Here is a 12,813-nt window from a genome sequence, read left to right as displayed (position 1 = left end):
TATTTTGAGTCCCGGCCTGGGGCCGGGAATGGCGGGTCGGACAGACCGGCACACGAACCCGGTCCAGCTTGAACCGAGCTTATGTCGAGTCGGGTGGTGGGCCAGGCGTTCGTTATGCGAGAATTTTAAAAATTTTGAGTCCGCCCTAGTGGATGTTTATTTCTTGGAAAAATGCCTGATCACAAACTCCTTCATAACAATTTTGTCATCTAATGATAAAAGTCCAACTCAAAATCAGAGCATCTCATGCATCACCACGTTCCCAGCCGTACATATAAAAATTCTATATAAACTAAAAAAAGTGGATATTACAGGCTGTGCATGTGTACCAAGAGATAAAAATGGCGGTTGACTGGATCGCCTCTTACGCCACCCAGAATACGGATGGGTTTTTTTGGACTCGGAAGTAGGATATTTCTTCAGCATTGGATAGTCTATTTTTTCTTTATAATGCTGGCTATACTCACATAAAATTAGTATGAGTAGCCGATGTACCAAAAAAAAAAAAAAATATATATATATATATATATATATATATATATATATATATAAACAACTTTGCCCTAGCCTGAGTATTTTTCTAAGCCACCTTATCATGCACACGCAGAAGGCCAACCATGCGTTGATAGCCAGTAAGGAGAATTGCCAAATCCTGATCTTCATCTGCAATGCAGTGCACATCACAAAGAATTAATACCAACTTAAGTTGAGAGGCTGGAAGACCAATACAGAACTGAAAATAAGCACTTCAACATGGCTGGATTCACTCCAACAAAGAGCAATGTATCTGCCAAGTGTTGCCATCTCTTGTAGAAGGAAGAGGAAAGAAGCCAAGCAGGAAAAAAATATCACAACTGCATTAGAAGACCGCGGTATCATTGCTCTCAAAGTTCTGATAAAGGAAACCATATCCCAGTCCTACAATAGTGCAACTATAGAAGTAAATGGACTTAGCACATTTTGTATTAAGATTATAATTCTGTAACATGAAGTTGGATCAATTGATTTAAGTAGGATTGCTATGTAAGAATCATACCACTCAATATCACCTTACTATTTATTGACAGACTGAATTCTTACCTGTATTGCAACCATCATTTCTAGATGCAAATCATAAGAAACTATCCATAACCAACAAACCTTATTTTATCTATGCATGGTCAGAAACCACAGTATGGAAATAACAGAATCTCGCCGTTATAAATTAAAATTGAGTTTGTCGCAATTTTGGAATATTTTTTTTTTTTTTTTTGAAACGTCTATTTGGTCGCCAAGAAAGATTCATGACCACAAATATAGGACCAATCATTTGTGTTATGGTAGCAGAGATAAAGGGCTGTGGAGGTTAGCAGCTAGTTTGGCCTTCAAGTGGACATCCTATAGGCTTCTAAAAACACTGAGCCTTGGTGCAGTAGGTTCCAACTGCCAAAATCTAATTTAGGTGCCAAATGATGAGCTTTGTGCTATGGTAACACAGAAATGTCAAGGAAAAAAGAAACCTGCGACCATCTTAGCTAGTATCATGCTTTGGATAAGGGAAAATGCAATATCATTTAAAGCAGTATCAATTAGAAATGGAATGAAAAGCAGAAACAACATTAAACACTTCATTAACTCGTAACACCTGTGTTTGATCATCAAAAGGCAAAAGCCCAAGATAATCCTAGTCCAATAAAATTTTTCAAAATTATAACCATCCCTCGTGGCAACCACATAAGCTCGCAACATCTATTTTGCCTTTTCTCATAAGATTCTCCTGATTGTAATTGGCTTGAGAAGAAATCTCAGGGCCTCGGAGGCAGTTGAGTCATTTCAGAAATCAAAATAGAACCAGAATTAAAGTTCATTTAATTGTCAACCCCTCTAGTTAAATTACAGCAGCTGGCTTCGGCTTGGCTCCAAGAGGCGGACAAAAGTTCCAAAACTCGGAAGTCGATTTCCAGAAAAATACAAAGCGTGCGGCCGAGCCCTACCTCCTGCTTTTAAGCGAAAATGACAGATGCGTTACTTCCCACCACGACTTTCTTTTCCAATCAGCCTACCAAAATCTCATCCATATATCAATTTTAGCTTGCATCCAATATCATCGCCATCTATATATTATTCTTCGTACCCATCCAAACCAGCTATAGCTCACTACAAGGTCCAACTAATTAAAACATGCCACAATGCTAACACGTGGCTGATCGAAAACGGCCGCTGAACGGGCCTAGCACCATACCGCCGAGCTTACATATTAGAAACATTCCACAGTTGGCCGTTTCCTAACGAAGAGCCTAATAATCACCGAGATTTCACCGATGTGATTAATAGAACTTCTGGTCGACCCACATACCCTAATTCTCTAGTGGTAGGTAAGCTTATCTGCCGGCTAGACGCAAAATTGGAAGAAGGATATAGGAGGTAAGTAAGTAAAAAGAACACTTATTTTGTTCTCTGATAACTACACCAATTTAGGCATCGAAGGATCGCCCTCCGGATACATTTAAGCCAGAAAACTTATTTACTTTGTGTTGTTTTAGGTCGGAGTGCTACCATCCAATAAGGATCTCTGTTGTGGCGATTGAGCGCTACTCATCTTTTCCAACCCCGACTAAAGCAACTTACCACTAAGTTCTCCAATATTTTCACATTTTTTGCCTTGGTGCCTAAAGCCAATTAGTTCCGAGCGGCAATAATTTTATTTCTTTTACATTTGATAAACTACTTTGACACTCTCTCTCGTGCCTTAAACCTATGTGATTTTGAAGAGAGAGAGAGAGAGAGAGAGAGAAGCATCAAAGCTACAATATGTACGAAGGATGGATGGCACTAAATTATATCCAGAAATATTGGTTTTGTACATAAATATCTGGGGATGGCTTTCTGGGTAGGTTGGTGGGCTTTGGGTTTCCACTAAGTTGGATGACAAACGAGTGGGCTAGCGGACAAGGCTTGTCGCCTGTAATTATCAATTAAAGCCTATCAATACTCCTAAGTTCAGAGTATCTTCGAAATTTTGTTATTATTCAGTATCTATCAAAAACCTATTTGCCCGAAAGCTCTGAACTATTTTATCACATATCTTTCTCTACCATTAAATAGCAGTTGGGCTTGAGAAAACTTGGCCATCAAGGGATGTTCTTGCTTCTTTCTTCCTCCTCTTCTTCTTTGCTCTCAAAGAAAATAGAGAAAAAAGAAAAATTATCAATTTCTTTTATTTTTTAAGCTTTCTGCATCCCTATTTTTTGGGAGTAATAATTTTTTTTTCTTTGTTCTAGCGGTTCCGATCATATGGTGCATGGGTGCCAGCTTGTTAAATTTGGTCGAGAATTGGCACATTTAGGGTTCATTTCATATTTGAATCAAGTCAAAAATAATGAATCCAACAATTAAACCATTTTTAGTTAGATTGACCAAATTGGGTTTGAACTTTATTTTATCAACTTATAGTTTTTGGAATCAAATTGGGTAAAAAATAATTCAAATACAAAGTATAGTAGGCATATATAAATTAATGACTTGATAAAATAATAATAATTGTAAACATTATCAGCAAACTAGTATGCAAAAGATTTGACTGATAAATACAAAATCAACATTACAGAATAATGACTAACTATATTAATTTTTGTATATTAAATGATGTTTTGGGATGCAGTATATTAGATCAAGTATTTTGGTTCTAATTGATTCAAATACGAATTGGGAGCTTAATGCTCTAGGTCCCATGATGCTCCAAAACCACATGGCAAACTTGCAATTCCACAGAAATCTCCGGTCATAAAAATGTCTATATAATTTATTGATTAAAACTTAAAATATCACTAGATATGCAAAACAATTAATCCTTTATCCGACATAAATCCGGCATTTAGCAGGAGCGGCGGCGGGGAAGCGCTGGCGTCAACGGACGCCAAATCCGATTCAAATGCTGCGGAATCTCCTCTCTCTTTCTCTCCATCTCTTTCCTTTCGTAGCTCGCTTCTTCCTAACGTCTCTCCTTCTCATTACCCTCTCGGGCGCTAAGAGAGCGGTCCCGATCGAGTGGGAAGAAAGAGAGAAAAAGAGGGACTCCTCTCTCCCCTGTCTCTCTGCTTGCTTGGAAAATGAAGAAACTTTGAGGATCAAAGTCGAAACAACTGGATTTTTCCAGCATCATTGGCTTCACTCCATTATCTAAGGCATGGGTTTAGAAACCTACTCTACGGTTTTGTAAATGGGGCTTTAGGGTGGTTTTTCTTCCTCCGAATGCAGTGTTCTTCGACTTGGTAAGCGGCTCTGCCTTCCACCTACTACGTTCTGCCGGATTATTGGTTTTGGTTTAGCGATTTGTGCGTTTGCTAAAAAGGTGCGATCTTTGCGAATCTATGTAGTCCTATGTGAGTTTTAAGTGGTGGAATTTTGATCTCCATTTACTGTTGCCCACGTCGGAATTCTTTGACTGATCAGCATATTTTGGTTAATCTATGGCTGATTTCTTTTAAATGTTCGAATACAAAATTTCGTTTTCTTTTGTTCGATTACTTTTTAGCCACATAAAATTTGATCTTTTGCGATAACCATTCCCTATTATCCGTCGTGAGCTTCACATTTCACCATTCTATCAATATTAGTTTTTTTTTAATCCTTCATGACAATTTTCATGCATGTTAGTTTTGTCTGGCCTCCTTATATCCTATCTTTCAACACAAATCCAAGCCCCGATTTCTAAGATCTTTGCTGCATGGGACTGCATGGAGGAGGTGTGGCTGGTAAATGCTTGAGTTAAACTGGTATTCTTGCACTTCTTTGACATAGAGAAACAAACATGACATGGTATCCCACTTCACTTCTGGTTTTGGATAGCCCTATTTTATACGTCAACAAATATACATAAAAACCAAAAAAAGGTCTAATTTCCATGTTAGTCTGCATGTTGTTATTGTCCTCATTGATCTTTCAGATTTTGATTTTAGTAGTTGGTCCATGTTGACAGTCCTTCTAAAGTTAACCTATATTACAATTTCTTGTTGTATCATATGATTTTTGTGCTGGTTCTACATGTATATGTGAGTAGAAATCACCTTGCAAGGCAGCACATATATTTCTCCTCTTCTGTGCAAGCCCCGCCTGACATCTATTTTGGGCTCTGCACTGTAACTGGAGGCTGTGTGATACACGATTTTTTACTTGTGCATGTATGTCAAACACTCTAGTCTGGATTAAGTGAAAAAAGGAAGCATAAGATTTGATATCATAATATGTGATATCTGCTACTCTATTAGAAAATGTCGAGAAATTTTCAATTTTTTCTAAGTAGCTATCTGATTTTCTTCTTTCAAAATATGGGTTGCTTATAATTCCTGGAAGCATGGTACATGGAACACCCTTTGTACATTGGACCTCTAAAGTCACATGAGCACTGAATCAAAGAGTAGGAATAATAATTAGGTGGTTAGTTCTTTGGATGTGAACTTTGAGCAATTTCAATGAATATCTTCCAAACATACTCTCTCATCCTGCCTATAATTGCAACTTTGCACAGGCAATGAAATGGAGCAAACTTCAAATCATTTTTCTGTCGCAGGTAAATTAGAATAAATGATCATCTTCCTCTCGCCTAGTTTTAAAGAAATTCATGCATCTTTATTTTATTGTATTGATTTGTCATACAGGTCACTTACATACCCCTTCCCCGTCAGCAAATATCACTTGGAGGGTCAGAAACAGTGCAGAGGAGATTCCATCTGGTTCCAGTACTTATCATGGATATCATGATGTGAGCCACTTTTCAAGCTCATTGCCAGTTCTTCCACATGAGAAATGTAAGTCATCATTTCTTACGCCATCATCACTTATCAAATAATTTATCTTGAATCGCTTTTATGCTTTTTTTACTGTTTTCTCTTTCCATTCAGTAATTTTTACAGATTCAGAATATGGGATACAGTCTACAGATGATGCTTCATGTAAGCTAAATAAACTCAGTGATGACATGGAGCGTGAGGATTCTTTTGAAGAATTTGCTCAACAAATGATTGGGACTTTGTTACCTGATGATGAAGATGAGCTCCTTGCAGGCATAATGGATGATTTTGACCTAAGTGGGTTGCCTAGTCAAGTGGAGGAATTGGAAGAGTGTGATCTTTTTGGCAGCAGTGGGGGTATCGAATTGGACTCTGATCCTGCAGAGAGCCTCATCACAGGTATGGCAAAGACACATATTAGTGATAATTATGTGGGGAATGGGACTGTTCAGTATAACCTTCCAAATGGTGTTGGAACTGTTGCTGGAGAACATCCACTGGGAGAGCATCCTTCTAGAACATTATTCGTGCGTAATATTAGTAGTAATGTGGAAAACTCAGAACTGCGATCTCTTTTTGAGGTAAGTATTTGCCTTGTAGTTGTCCTCTTATATCAGTTGATGCAATACTTCCGTCACATCATGCTGTTTTCCTGTGACTTCACCATCTCATAATTTTTCTTCTTATTTGTGTAATGCCCGTGGATTTTCCCCCTTCTTTTTGTGAGACTTTTATATCTTAAAAAATATTAGTGTCAAGGGGCATAAAGAAGACGTGAATTAGAAGCATCCGAGGTAGGAAACAAAAAGAGGCTTCTTTTGACAAATAATGTTCATCTCAATGTCAAAAGCTGAACAGATGGCCCTTGAAAAATATTGAAACATTTGAGAGAGAAAATATACTTTCTTATTTTAAATTTCACCTTTTTGTTCATATCAGCAAGCTAGGATTGGTGTCATTACCAAAGGACTTGTAGGATAATGCATTCTAGCTTGATGCAAATGGATAGATAGAGAATACAGTTACTCATTAAGTAGGCAACTACCTTCCCATGGAAGTATTTAGGGTTGTGAGCCGAAGCATATGAATGTCTTTTATACTTATGCATGTATTCTGTATTCTCACTAGAACAGTTGACTTCAACATACTTGAAAATTTATTAACGCATAATGTCTAGTTAGCATAGACAATAGTAAGGAAACCTTTTTCTAGTCTGAGGAAATTTTGCCTAGAATGGAGTATTGCAGGTATTGCAAGCAACCAATCTTTTATATACCAGTCAAATGCTATCTGTTAAGTGTTGAGATATGACTGTTTTAGTTATAATTATTGTTACTCTACTTTGTATTTTATCGAGGAGAAGAGAATTATAAGCTCGATTTTCTAGGGTCATTTTACAATATTGGTATGTCCTTTTAATTATTTGTTGTCTCTGGGTTTCTTAGATGTACTTTAAGCAATCCAATTTTAGAGTAACAAGCACTTGTTCTCTGATACTTCTTCTTCATGGCTTCTTTGGTATTGAGAGGAGTTGAAATGGAAGCTTTTGGAATGGTCTTAATGGCAGAAAAGTTGTTTTTTAGTCCATTGGCATTTCTTAGGTTGCATATAAGTATCTGATTCATTGTGGCAGATAGAAGCATGAGTCAAGTAATGCTCTCTCTCTCTCTCTCTCTCTCTTTTTCCCCTCTATGTAGATACATGATCCTGGACTCCTGAGGACGTTGTAAATTCATGATCCTATTCCAAAGCTGTTTTGTTCTTTGACTGTAGGCCAAATCCTTTATAATCTAGGAGTAGTTAAAGGTGTATAGGTAGAGCCATTGACTACATTTGAAATATCTAGTATGATTTCTGCCTTCAAGAGGTAGCAAAGGTGGAAGCAAAAGGATCCATGGCTAAAAGAAAGAGAAACATTTTTATCATTGATGATGTTGATGAGGAAGGCATGCATCTATTGCATTTAAGAGAGGGAGAAATAAAGGGACCTCCTTTGTTCGCATTGGCCACGGGAGGCATCACTTTTACTCCATCAAATTTTTTTAAGGGAGTATTACTTAAATGTAAAATAAGTAAGAAATGAGAATAATGTAACCACCAAACATTTGTAAAAATGAAAATATTTTTACATTTTCAAAATAAAGAATGAATAGAAAGATAAATGCTGTTGCAGTTGCTTTTAACTGGTTTCCACCAAAAGTAGTTTTCTCTAGTTGTCTGGTTGAAAGTCTTTTTCTAGCAGTTCAACATACTTTCTATATTCCCCCCTTCCAATCAATATAGGCATTAGTTCTGGATCTTGTAAAACATGTTTTCTGTATTGTTTTTGTTCCTTCTGATGCTTTTCTTAATTTTTTTCTGATCCAAGCACAATGATCAAGTCGATTTACTGTTACCTTTTGCTCTCTGTTTTAGCAATATGGGGACATTCGGTCTCTTTACACTGCATGCAAACACAGAGGGTTTGTGATGATATCTTACTATGATATCCGGGTAGCTCGAACTGCTATGCATGCATTACAAAACAAGCCCTTACGACGAAGAAAACTTGATATTCATTTTTCAATCCCAAAGGTCTGATATAATTATGTCAAATTATTACCCCTGCTTTGATCAATACTGCTTTTTGGTCCAATCTCTCTTTCCCCTGCCTTTTCTTCAGGTCAACCCATCAGACAAAGATTTAAACCAAGGAACTCTTGTTATCTTTAATTTGGATCCATCAGTTTCAAATGATGACCTCCGCCGAATATTTGGGGCTTATGGGGAAGTCAAGGAGGTGGGAAGGGTTTTTTTTCTATTTTTGGCTTTATCTCAGGCTCTTAAGTCTTAATTGAAAGATCCATTTCAGTGTATTGTTTTGAAAAGTTGTGGCATTTTCTCATCACATGGTGCAGATAAGGGAGACACCACACAAACGGCAGCATAAATTTATTGAGTTTTATGATGTTAGAGCAGCAGAAGCAGCTCTTCGGTCATTGAACAGGAGTGACATAGCTGGCAAGCGCATAAAACTGGAACCTAGCCGCCCTGGTGGAGCTCGTCGGAAGTGTGTATATGCTCCTGCCTTTTCTTTATTCTTCAATTACAGATCAATAAAATTATTTCCTCGAACCATGCTGTTTTCCCTTCTACCTTTGCTTTCTTGCATTTTATGATATTCCATTGTACGTTGAAAAATTGACTTATGATATAATCACCAGTTATGATATAATCACCATATTCTCATTTTTCGTTCATGTTATAATAATGGCTACGCTCAAGAATGTCTCCTTCAATTGTATGCAAGTGTGTGGCGGATATGTTTTACTGATTTTTGCTACCAAAGTAAAGAATTCCACCTTTGATGAATCAATGTTGCCCCAAATGCGGGGCTTATGTTACTATCTCTGCTACTAATGAGCTTCAAAAGCGGGGAAAAATCATGGAATAGAATAACCCACAATATTCCTTCATCCACATGCCGAATAGGTCTAGGCTGTAGTTTGTTGTTTACAGTATCAGCAATAAAGGACTTCACCTATCTATCCTTTTTTTTTTCCTTTGTCAAATACTGATTAGTTCTTAGAGTTCTAAATGGTTATACATCTTGAATTCAGCTTGATGCCGCAGTTGAGCCAAGAACTGGAACATGATCAAACCAGATGTCACAGACCTGAAGTGGGTTCACCTATTACCGATTCTCCTCCAGGTATGTTGGATTCTTATTGTAGTTTTGCATGGTGTTGGAAATTTGTCAGATATTATGCTGATCAGAGATAATGGAGATGTTTCTTTCTGTAAATGTCTTCTTTACATTTTTTGAATTCATATTTATATGTTTTTATTAATGTTAAAGAAACTGAGTTAGATGCATCAATAGCAGGTACTTGGGCACAGTTCAGTAATCCAAATGATAATAGTACATTACAAGCCCTTAAGCAGTCCCCAACTTTAGGAGCAGTTAATCCAGTCAGGAGTAATCATTTGCCTGGATTAGCTTCCATACTAACTCCCATGATGTCAAACTCTGTGAAGATTGCACCAATTGGTAACAACCAAAACAGGGCTAACAATGCTGACCTGGTTTTCTCACCCAGAAATTCAACACATGGAGTTCCACTTCAGCATTCTCATTCTTTTGTGGAGCATAATAGTGCTGTGATTCCAAATATGATCGCAAGTTCAGGAACTTTATCTTCTTTTGGTTCCCTGACTTCCAGTGCTTCTAGGATGGGTACATTGACTGGGCCACAATTCCTTTGGCGTAGCCCAACTCTTTATACTGAGCAAACTGAATCTCCCTGGCCAGAATCATCTATGGGATATTCATTCCCATTCAACAGGAAGGAGCAGTGCTTCCCTTATTCAGTTTGTCATAGCTATTTCCAGGCTTCATCACATCATGTTGGATCTGCTCCATCTGGTATTCCTCTTGAGAGGCATTTTGGCTATTTCCCAGAGTCACCAGAGTCATCAGTCAAGAGCCCAGTTTCTTTTGGAAGCCTGGGCATTGGTAGCAATGAGGGGAATTTGATGATGGACATGCGCGTTCGAGGTCTAGTGAACCCTGGATTTGCTCTGCCTGGAAACATTTCTGAGAACAGCGCACCTGGTTTCAGTATAATGTCATCACAGAGTTTTGGGCCTATGGTTCTCGGTAGTGATCCATATATTGGACATGGAGCTAGTGGTATGAAGGGATTATTTGAAGGTGGGCGGAATCGACGAATTAATAATGGGAGTCAGTTAGATTAGCAAGAAACAGTACCAGCTTGACTTGGATGAAATTATTAGTGGGGAAGATACAAGGACGACACTGATGATAAAAAACATCCCAAATAAGTATATTCCTTACTGTCCAATTTACTTTACTAAATTTATTTGTTAAAGTATTATAGACTAAGGGTGATAAGGTACCTCCGAATGCCAATTGCTGTAGGTATTCAAGTGTAAAAAATATATGAGAAGGAAAAGCAGCAGGTGCAGTTGTACTAAGGGTGCACATCCACTTTATCAGGCGATGGATGCACCGAAGCACATATCAAAACTGGAATGTAGATGATATTAAGCGTTCTGTATTGTCTGCAGAGAAAGGAAGCTGCAAGCACATAGGAACAAAGTGTACAGTTTTAAGGTTTTCTTCTGGGCAAGTTCATTACTCACCATCTGTAAGTCATCTATTTATTTTTGATATATACTGTTTGTATATATTATGAGAAATATGGTGTTTTATAAATGAGGTCAGAAAAGTGGGAAGCGTGTCGAATTGTACAGAAGGAACGTATCCTGCTTTCCGTTGTCTAGCTCAGCGGAGCACCCCAAATGTGTATTGGGGAATCCTTGGGGTCTTTTCCTGTTCTTGTAAGATAAAACAAAAGATTTAATGTTATGTAGATATTTGATCATTTTCTTGCTGGAAGTTTTTCCATTTGGTGGTGTTGGACGTTTGCGTAGTATTCTGCAACCTGCAACTTGATTTTTTAGGCCTGGAAAAGAAACTTGTGGATGAATGTTTATATTGCTAAGTAATAGAAATCATCATTGATCCAGTCATTTGAATTGTGGCAGCTGATAATTAAATAGCTCTGTTGAGTTCTTGATTTGTGTCTATGCCCACTTCGTACTTTAGGCATGCTTCAGGTGAACACGGTTGCTACGCTGGTTGTTGGCAGAATTATCTAAGGGCTCGTTTAGTCTGCGGAAAGCATTTCCTTCCTAGGAATATGATTCATGGAAAGAAGATTTCTAGAAAGAGAATGCCTGGAAATGTACTTATGGCATGTTTGGTTAAACATGAAAAAGTGACAGATTTTCAAAGTGCTTATGTTTGGTTGACCATCCACTTTCTTGGAAGAGTTATGCATAATTTTTATTATATTCTTAATAAAAATTAGGTCTTTAATGTTTCTTTAATGTTGAAGGGTCTTTTTGAGAAAAATAAAAATGAAGTGATTCCCACCTCATGGGAAAGTAACTTTTTCATATTTCTCATGGGAAAGATTTTTCCATAAAATATGGAAATTATATTTCTATGGGAATACAACTTTTCCATCTCTCTGCTTTGAAAACTTCAACCAAGCAAAATGCATCTCATTACTTTTCCGTTGACCACACTTTTTTTCCTTCTTTTCCCGTGAACCAAACGAGCCCTAAAAGAAAATATGAAGTTCTTAGTTCTATATTCAACTTTTAAATCATCTGAAGTAAGATCCAGCGGATTTTTCATCTTCATTTTTGTGAAGTTTATATTGTTAAGGGATGAATCAATCTTCCTTCCACTCCAGGACAGCTAGAGTGTGAGTTTCACAACTAGGAATTCTGATTGGTTGAAGCCATGGTAGTGTTACCAGTTTGGATCAAGATCAAAGAACGAATAAGATGGTAGTTATTTTTGACAATGACCAGCATTGCGCTAAAAAAAAAAAAAAGCTGGGGGACAACTAAAACCTGCGATTAAAACTGAAAACTAAAATTTTCTTAAAAAAAAAAAACTGAATGCCAAAAATACACTATCTAATTATGCGCTGTAAATGTCAATCAATTGATAGGGTCAAGTATTAAGTAGAAGATTTCTGAAAAAAACAGAGGAGACATATAGTGACAGTTGGACAAATAGAAGATTTTAGCAATTCTATCCTTAAATGTTAGAAACTAGCAAGATATTCTGCAACAGCAAAAAAAAAAACAAAAATGCAGCAGGTGAATGGGCGAAAACAAAATTGAGTGAGATGAGCAGCGCAAGCAAGCAAGAGGGAGAGTTAGCAAATTTGCTCAAATGAGAGAGAGAGAGAGAGAAAGATCTAATCTAATGATTAGCCATTTGATTAGAGGTGGCAGTTGAGTCGGATCGGATCAGATATGAGTTGAGTTGGATGCAGGTCATGTCAAATTTTCATCAACCCAAATCCAATCTATTTATTAAATAAGTCAAAATTTCAAATCTGAATCAGATTTTTTTATTAAACAAGTAATCCGATCCGACCCACATAACTTATTTATTAAATAGGTTTAACCCGATCCGACCTACATAACTTATTTATTAAATAGGTTAAATGGGTTAGAC

General features: G+C 37.2%; 1 protein-coding gene across 15 annotated transcripts; it reads left to right on the top strand.

Moving 5' to 3' along the window:
• Window positions 1-3,870: 3,870 nt before the first annotated feature.
• On the top strand, window positions 3,871-11,155 carry LOC103714973 (protein MEI2-like 2). Of its 15 annotated transcripts, none has more exons than XR_015968936.1 (10): window positions 3,871-4,250; window positions 5,507-5,548; window positions 5,637-5,786; window positions 5,880-6,349; window positions 8,184-8,342; window positions 8,431-8,547; window positions 8,666-8,817; window positions 9,368-9,459; window positions 9,634-10,592; window positions 10,690-11,155. XR_015968936.1 is itself a non-coding variant. In XM_088704681.1 (9 exons), exons 2-9 carry the CDS (start codon window positions 5,515-5,517, stop codon window positions 10,503-10,505), a joined length of 2,046 nt encoding a protein of 681 aa, XP_088560807.1. In that variant the 5' UTR covers window positions 3,871-4,250; window positions 5,507-5,514; the 3' UTR covers window positions 10,506-11,155. The 15 variants fall into 15 exon arrangements, 7 of the variants coding, with proteins under 7 accessions (XP_088560807.1, XP_088560805.1, XP_088560809.1 ...); XR_015968934.1 differs by having other exon boundaries at window positions 3,963-4,250; window positions 9,631-10,592; XM_088704681.1 differs by having other exon boundaries at window positions 9,634-11,155.
• Window positions 11,156-12,813: the final 1,658 nt, after the last annotated feature.

The sequence above is a fragment of the Phoenix dactylifera genome, chromosome 9 (genome assembly GCF_051530095.1).
Source record: "Phoenix dactylifera cultivar Ajwa chromosome 9, Ajwa_hap1_PhDact_Kaust_v1.1, whole genome shotgun sequence".
Taxonomy (NCBI): domain Eukaryota; kingdom Viridiplantae; phylum Streptophyta; class Magnoliopsida; order Arecales; family Arecaceae; genus Phoenix; species Phoenix dactylifera.
Note: the sequence above shows the minus strand (reverse complement) of the source record. Positions and strands in the feature narration are given on the sequence as shown.